General features: G+C 44.8%; 1 protein-coding gene across 1 annotated transcript in view; it reads left to right on the forward strand.

Annotated features, from left to right (window-relative positions):
* LOC136836131 (hydroxysteroid dehydrogenase-like protein 2) overlaps positions 1-1,454 on the forward strand; it is a 68,674-nt gene extending 67,220 nt beyond the window's left edge. The window contains exon 5 of the mRNA XM_067100123.1: positions 1,387-1,454. Coding sequence (XP_066956224.1) covers positions 1,387-1,454 — 68 coding nt within the window. The remainder of the gene's footprint in view (positions 1-1,386) is intronic.
* The last annotated feature ends 7,071 nt before the right edge of the window (positions 1,455-8,525 follow it).

Below are 8,525 nucleotides of genomic sequence, written 5' to 3' on the forward strand. Positions count from 1 at the left end.
TTAGCTTACAATTCGTTTTACCATTTCGGTCAAGTCAAAGTTGACTGAAGGTTGAAATTTTGGCAGTTATCATGGAAAATATTTCAAAACTGATAAAGCTACAACCATGAGTTATTTTCTGTTATATTGTACATGAAATTGCACACATTTTCATATATTATGTAACGGCTAATTTTTCAAAAATCCTCTCTGACGAAAGAATTTCTGAAATTTTGACACGTGCCTCAAAAAAAGTTTTTTTTCAAAAAAATAAATTTATTCTGTGGTCAATTTGTTGCAAAATGAAGGTACATGATTGAATATTACTAGAATGTAAGAGTTTTTTACAATTTTTTTCGACCATTTCGGTCGAGTCAAAAGTTGACTGAAGGTTGAAATGGTAGCGTTTTTTATTCAGCATTCAACAGACAATTTTCGACGTTTGCTACGTCCAACAAGGGTTTTCTTCCCAGTTTCTATCTCAGAACATCTAAGGATTTAGTAGGCTTCTTTTATCAAATTTTGTTTGGATCAGTATGTATGCATTTATGTATGCCTCACATGTCAATTTTTCACATAATAATGCTTTTCCAGAGCATCCTTAGGAAAAGGGATTCAATTTAGTTCATAAGAGGGCTACATTCCCTTCCAAGGGAAGATGATTAAGAGATAGGGCAAAAAACTTTCCTCAGAATGACAAAACTTATATAGAAGCTTCTTTACAGAACTTGTATGAAAGCTTCTTCAAGTAGTTTAGATTTAAATTGTTCAAACCATGGTCCTGGGGCCACACTAGGGACCCAAACTTTATATTGGAATATAAGTAAATTATCCGAAAATTTGTACAAGGAACAGTTTGTCAGATTAATATGTAATTATCCTACTTTTTTATTTGTTCAAACCATTGCCAAAAGGGCCAATGTAGAAATCCAAAATTATACTTAAGAATATATAGGAAAAATTGTAGTAGTCATACACTTGCAAGTGCAGCAAGACATCTCAGGCAAGCATTGTAACCCATGAGCCTCCTACATTTCTTTTTCATCCTCTCTAACCTTGTGTTTGACACCTGCCTCACAAAAAATGCATTTAAATGTTTTTCTGTGGTCTTGTAAGAATGGTAGTTTTTATTTGTAGTTCACAAATATGGTAGTTTTTATTTGTAGCTCACAGACAATTTCATTTGGTTTCTTAGTATCATTTTAAGAGTACAATTTTGACACCTTGGTATCTTTACTAATTGTTTGCGAATAACAGATGATAATACTACAAAAAGCAGTTCCAATCCTTTATCTGCCTGCTTTTGATTATATTTAGAAAAATCTCCTTAAAATTATTTGTTTATTTTTAATCACATACTTTGATAGGGTAGAATCCAGTTGTTTGATGTGACTTGTTATTTTTCAGCCATTACTACAGCAGCAACAAAGTTTCTTGGAGTTTATGCTCAATGGATTTTTCACGATTATGGCTGAAGTGAGATTGTGAAAGTTTGTCATGCTTGACCCAAGAATTTTTTCTTTGCTAGAATAGTCATTAAATAGCTTACTTTTGTTTGTAAAACTTTGAATAGAAGTTATTTACATTTACCTGTCTTCCTGTTGCAGTTATATATATATAAATCATTAAATAGCTTATGCCCTGTCAAACCGGCAGATTTTTTCAAAACTCGAACCGGCGCCAAACCGCAACCGAATGGTAGGTGTTCGATTAGGTGGTTAACAACCCTTACAGGGTGGTACTTGGAATCATCCCCATTTTCAGTTCCTCAGATCATCTCTGCGGTTGGACTGACAACATCGTTGCTGGTCCACCATCGGTTTTTCTTTCGCTTCCTAGGTCGCTGTAATTGGACTTATAATTGGTGACGTATATTGACCTTTGGATTGGCAATCGCTTTTGTGGCTTGTTTTTTCGGTTTATTCTTTTGATTGTTCTTGGATAAGATGTCTGAATCTAAGTATTTTCGAGTGTGTGTGAATGAGGAATGCAAGGTGAGGTTGCCGAAAGCTTCGGTTGATCCTCACACTGTTTGTTTAGGGTGCAGGGGCTTTGAGTGTGCTCTTGATAAAAGATGTAAAGAATGCGAGGGTTTAGATAAAAAGAAATGGATGGAAATGAAACGCTATGTGCGTAAATTAGAAATGGATAAGTTAAGGAGGGCTTCTAAATCTAAATCTAGGTCTGTGAGTGATGTTAGCCTAGACATTTCTTTTAACCCCTCTATTCCTAAATCACCCTTAGAAGTAGAACCTTCTCCTGAGGTGGTAGCCCCTGCTCCTTCTACAGGAGCTGTAGCTGCTGTTAATGACCCTCAGTACGCCAGGATGGAGGCTGAGATGAAAGAACTAAAGGATCAGCTTGCAGCCTTGAAGGAAGGTAAGAGTGCAAGTGAAGCTAGTGATAGTGTTTGTGTAAGTGCAGTGGAGGTGGCAACTGATCGACCCTGTCATGCCCCTAGGTCTAGACCTCTACCAAGCTCCCAGGACCAAGGGAGAAAGTACGTCGACGATCGTAAGGGGGTGAGAGGGACGTATCCTCGGTCAGCCGTCGCCTCAAGCAGTCCTGTTGCTCTTTCCCAGGCTGCTTATGACCGCCACGGAAAAGGCGTGTCGGACGTGCTTGTGTCTTCTCCGAGCCCCTCTCCAAGATGTAGATGGCAGTATGAGGAGTCGAGGCCGACCAAAAGAAGATGGTTGCAGCAAGCGGAACAGCCTCGTACTCGCTCTCCCCTTTCGAGTGGATGGAGTAGCCCAGAATCTTTTCCTTCCGACGACGACCGAAACGTCGCTCCAGCGAAAAGGTCAAGACCTTTAACGGAATGTTCTCCGCAGGTTGTATGGAGGAAGGAGAGATCTCCTCTTCCTTCAGGTTCCGGAGAACTCTCGAGAGAACCTTCTCCTTCTTCCAGCTTGGCTCGACAACCTTCTCCTTCGGAACCGCAAGATACAGCAGCTGCTGCAAAATCCTTTATGACCGTCATGCAAGGCCAACTGGCTTCACTAGTACAAGCCTTTAGCCGTCCTCCCCCCCAGTCGGACAGACGTAAGGACTCCAAGTTGCCAGTGAAGAGATCAAGAAGGGAGACGCCTGCTAAGGTTTCTTCTATGAGTAAGAGGGAACTGGATTCCTCTCCCTTTCGAGTCCACAGGTGGCGCAGTTCTAGTGGGGACGAAAGGTTCTTCTCTTTTCGCCCAAGCAAAAGCCTCAGGGTTCTTCTCCCGATGCTCGACTCCTCGCCTCTCCGCCCTCTAAGCGACAGGAATTATCTTCCTCTCGCCGGGAGCATTCTTCCTTTGTTCGACACGACGACGACTTTGGTTCTCCAGGAAGGAAAGAACGCCGTGAGTTCTCTCGACGCCAGGATGCATCCACCTCTCGACGTCAGGACGCATCCAATTCTCGGCGCCAGGACGCATCCAACGCTCGACGCCAGGACGCATCCAGCTCTCGATACCAGGACGCACCCAGCTCTCGACATCAGGACGCATCAAGTGCTGTTTGTCAGGACGTAACCAGCTCTCGGCGCCAGGACACATACGATGATTGTACATCCTCCCCTGGCGCAATACAGCAAGAAGAGAAAGAGATGGAGTTGTGAGGAATTCATGACTTAGAAGATGTTTCAGAGGGCGAAGATAAACCTTCTAATGCGGCTGATGATTATAAGGTTCTCTCTCGCTCTCTCCTGGAACTGTATGGGGAGGAGTTTAAGCCTGCTGCTCCTCGTTCTCCTCAGTCCCAGTTCAGCAGGAAGAAATCGAAGAAGCAGTCAGCGTTTATTAAAATGAAACTGTCCATTTCAGCAAAGAAGGCTCTGACCAGGATTGATAACTGGCTTAAGGAGCGGAGACAAGCAGTAAAGTCCACCTTCTCGTTCCCACCAGCTAGGCTTGCTTCAAGGCAGGCATGTGGTATGAGACTGGAGAAGCTCTTGGCCTGGGAGTTCCTGCCTCCTCCCAGGGGGACTTCTCTGGCATAGTAGACTCGTCTAGGAGACATGCCCTTAATTCAGCCAAGGTGATGTGGTTGATGACGGAACTAGACCATCTCATTAAAGGAATTTTTAGATCTTTTGAAGTGTTTAGTTTTTTAGACTGGGCTCTTGGAACTCTAGCCAAGAAAACAGAAACCATTCAGGCAACAGGAATTGAAGACTTTACCAGTATTATGGCCTGTATGGATAAGGCTCTGAGGGATGGAGCAAATGAGATGGCTTCACTGTTTACTGCAGGTATTTTGAAGAAGAGGGCTTTGTTATGCTCCTTCATGACCAAATCTACTACAGTCGTACAGAAGGCAGAGCTCCTATACGCCCCCCTCTCTGAGCATCTATTTCCGGAGTCCCTGGTCAGGGATATTTCCCAGACTCTGACGCAAAAGGCTACTCAAGATCTGCTTACTCGCTAGGCGAGGAAGTTTCTACCGGCAATTCCGTCAGCTGCTAAGAAGGAGGAGAAGAAGGTTCAGCAGCCCTTTCGGGGTAGAGTTCCATCTAGAACGGAATTCAGAGGAAGAAGGCAAGAAACAGGCGGTAGAGCGAACAGAAGGACGTTTAGAACCCGCTCTAGGAATTGAAAAACAAGTCCTCCAGACAGCAGTAGGAGCAAGGCTGTCACACTTTTGGCAGGCCTGGGAAGCAAGAGGGGCAGACACCTGGTCCCTCTCAGTCATCAAGGAAGGGTACAAGATTCCCTTTATGGGAAAACTGCCACTTTCAACAATGCCATGAGCCTTAGTGGCTCAGTACTCGAATGCTATGAAACAAGAGGCACTCCTGAATCTAGTAGACCAGATGTTGGAGAAAGGAACAATAGAACCAGTTTTGGAACTAGGATCCCCAGGGTTCTACAATCGCCTGTTTTTAGTCCCCAAGAGCTTGGGTGGATGGAGACTGGTCCTGGATGTCAGCGAAAAGACCAACTGAACGGTGCTTCCGCCCAGGGGACTGGAAAGCACTTTCAAGTTTACTTGGCAGTCGGTTGGAGACGACTCATGGGTCGGTTGAATTTATTTCTGGTGACAGCAGTCCTGTAGGTCCCAGGGGACTGGATGGTATCTCTGGACCTGCAGGACAGTGGCTGGTAAAACTAAGGTATACTTTCATATCCCCATCCACCCGACTTCAAAGAAGTTTCTAAGGTTTGTAGTCCAGGACAAGTGCTTCCAGTTCAAAGCCCTTTGTTTTGGCCTCAGCACAGCCCCTCAAGTGTTCACCAGGGTAATGACAAACATGGGGGATCCAGGACAAAAGTGTTTCGGCCTCAGCACAGCCCCTCAAGTGTTCACCAGGATAATGACAAATGTGGCGGGATGGCTTCATCGAGAGGGGATAAGAGTATCCCTGTACCTAGACGGCTGGTTGATAAGGTCTCAGTCGAAGAACAGGTGTCTGGAGGACTTACGCAAGAGGTTTCTGATGGCCCAGGACCTGGGTCTCATCATCAACAAGGAGAAGTCCCAGACCGAGCCGAGTCAGACGATTCTTTATTTGGGGATAGTTCTAGACTCAGCTCGTTTTCGGGCTTCTCCCTCCCAAGAAAGGCAAACCAAGTGCCTCGAGAAGGTTCAGGATTTCCTGGGGAGACAGAAGTGCTCGGCAAGGGAGTGGATGAGTTTGCTGAGCACCCTCTCCTCGCTCGAGAAGTTTGTCTCTCTGGGAAGGTTGCATCTCAGACCTCTGCAACACTTCCTTTCAAGAGTCTGGGACAGGAAGAATCAGGAGGACTCATTTTCCTTCCACATTCCAGCAGAGATCAAGAAGCATCTGAGTTGGTGGCTGGATCCGTCGATCTTAGGGGAAGGAATTTCCCTACGCAGGAAGAACCCAGACCTAGTGTTGTTCTCAGACGCTTCGGAGTCAGGATGGGGAGCAACACTGGAGAACAAGGAGGTCTCAGGCTCTTGGGAAGAGGGACAGATCGGATGGCACATCAACAGGAAAGAGTTGATGGCCATTCGGTTAGGATTGAAAGCCTTCAAGGAATCTGTCGCAGGGAGAGTAATAGAAGTGAATTCCAACAACACCACGGCTCTAGCTTACATCAGGAAGCAAGGAGGGACTCATTCTCTGTCACTGTACGAAACAGCAAGAGAGCTCCTTCTGTGGGCAAAAGACCATGGAGTGGAGCTGTTGACAAGATTTGTGCAGGGGCAGAAGAATGTAAGAGCAGACATGCTCAGCAGGAAAGGGCAAGTTCTGCCCACAGAATGGACCCTCAATCTTCAAGTTTGCCAGAAGCTGTGGAGATTATGGGGGAGGCCTTCAATAGACCTCTTCGCCTCCAGCCAGAACAAGAGAATCCCCAACTACTGCTCCCTAGTCCCGGACAGAGAAGCAATAGCAGTAGACGCCTTCTTGATGGACTGGACGGGGATAGACGCTATGTGTTCCCTCCGTTCAAGATTATCAATCTAGTCGTCAAGAAATTCACCCTCCTCGATTCAGGGAGAATGACCCTGATAGCTCCTTTTGGCCAGCAAGAGAATGGTTCACAGAGGTGTTGGAGATGTTGGTGGATTTTTTCGAGAAGTCTTCCTCCAAGTCCAAGGCTTCTCAGACAGCCCCACTTCGAGAGGTATCATCAAAACCCCTCGCTCTTCAACTGACTGCATTCAGACTATCGAGAAGCTTGTCAGAGCGAGAGGATTTTCAGCACAAGCTGCAGAGCTATCGCCAGAGCGAGGAGGGTCTCTTCACAGAGAGTTTACCAATCAAAGTGGGAAACCTTTGGATCTTGGTGTAAGCAGCATAAGGTTTCCTCAACCACTACCTCTGTGAGCCAGATAGCTGATTTTCTCTTGTCCCTCAGGCAAGATTCTAAGCTGGCCGTATCCACCATAAGAGGATACAGAAGTTTGCTTTCTACGGTCTTTAGGCACAGAGGCATAGATTTGTCGCAAGATAGAGACTTGAAGGATCTTTTAAAGTCATTTGAAACGACAAAGCAGACTTTGAGACCCCCGTCCTGGAATTTGGATGTGGTTTTGAAGTTCTTGTGCAGCAGGAAGTTCGAACCCATCTCGCAAGCAACCCTGAGAGACGTAATGAAGAAAACTCTGTTCCTGTTGGCTCTTGCTACAGCAAAAGGGTCAGCGAGATTCAGGCGATACAGAAGCAAGTAGGCTTCAATCGTAATGGAGCTGTTTGTGCATTAAGGCTCGACTTCCTCGCTAAGAATGAGAACCCATCCAAACCCTGGCCGGGGTCGTTTGAGGTTCCTAACCTCACTGATTTAGTGGGCCAAGAGGAGGAGAGACTCCTCTGTCCAGTTAGAGCCCTCAAGGCATATATTTCTAGGACAAAGGACTTAAGAGGTTCATCCAGTTCTTTGTGGTGTTCAGTGAAGGATCCTCAAAAGCCCCTCTCGAAGAATGCATTATCATTCTTTTTGAGGAGACGATAAGAGAAGCTCACCTCTTATGAGAAGAGGAGACCTTTGGTTTGTTGAAGGTGAAGGCTCACGAAGTAAGAGCCATTGCAACATCACTGGCATATCGGAAGAATATGTCAGTTAAGCAAATAATGGATGCCACTTTTTGGAGAAGCGACTCTGTATTTGCTTCTCATTACCTCAGAGAGGTAAGAGTCGATTATGAGAAGTGTTACACCTTGGGCCCATATGTAGCTATGGCTTCGGTATTGGGTAAAGGAGTTACTACCTCCCCTCAACCTTAACTTTTGTTTGGGATACCTGTAATTGGGTTGGTGTTTTATGGTTGTCTGAGGAAGCTTCCTTGTGGGAACAGCAACCTCAGTCTAGCTAGATAGGTGGATATCTAGTCTGCAAGGTTAGGTGGTTAGGTTGAGTAAGGTTGCAGGTAATAAAAGGGGGAATAGGTAGTACAGAAGTCTAGTCACATTGTTGGTCTCACCCCGTTTGACAGACTCGATTGAGTTGTTTCAGCATAGCAGGTCTCCACCTGGCTGGCGCTCATAAGGGAAAGTGACTCAAGAGGCAGGAACCTTTGAAGTCAGCTACCTTAGCAGGTAAGGAATCAAGGTGATTACCTACGACTTATAGTTGTTTCCCAACGATGTTGGCTGTCTTTCACCCTCCTCCAAATGTGTGAATCATCTATATATATATAACTGCCAGGTAAGTTCTATTCGTAAAAATGAAGTTTTTATGATAAAACAAAGTTTTATGAATACTTACCTGGCAGTTATATATATATTTAAAGCCCCACCCTCCTCCCCTCAGGAGACAGGTCAGGCAAGAGATGATCTGAGGAACTGAAAACGGGAATGATTCCAAGTACCACCCTGTAAGGGTTGTTAACCACCTAATCGAACACCTACCATTCGGCGGTTGCCGCGAGTTTTGAAAAATCTGCTGGTTCGACAGGGATTAAGCTATATATATATAACTGCCAGGTAAGTATTCATAAAATTTTGTTTTATCATAAAAACTTCATTTTCATTCACAATTATGCCTCTCTCCCATAATTAATGCAATAAAATTTGTTCATGTAATTAGGGCTTCTGCATTGCAGTTTATTTCTGTATTACAATACATTATTTTATTGGTTTTGTATTTTAGGTT

The sequence above is a fragment of the Macrobrachium rosenbergii genome, chromosome 56 (assembly GCF_040412425.1).
Source record: "Macrobrachium rosenbergii isolate ZJJX-2024 chromosome 56, ASM4041242v1, whole genome shotgun sequence".
NCBI lineage: Eukaryota > Metazoa > Arthropoda > Malacostraca > Decapoda > Palaemonidae > Macrobrachium > Macrobrachium rosenbergii.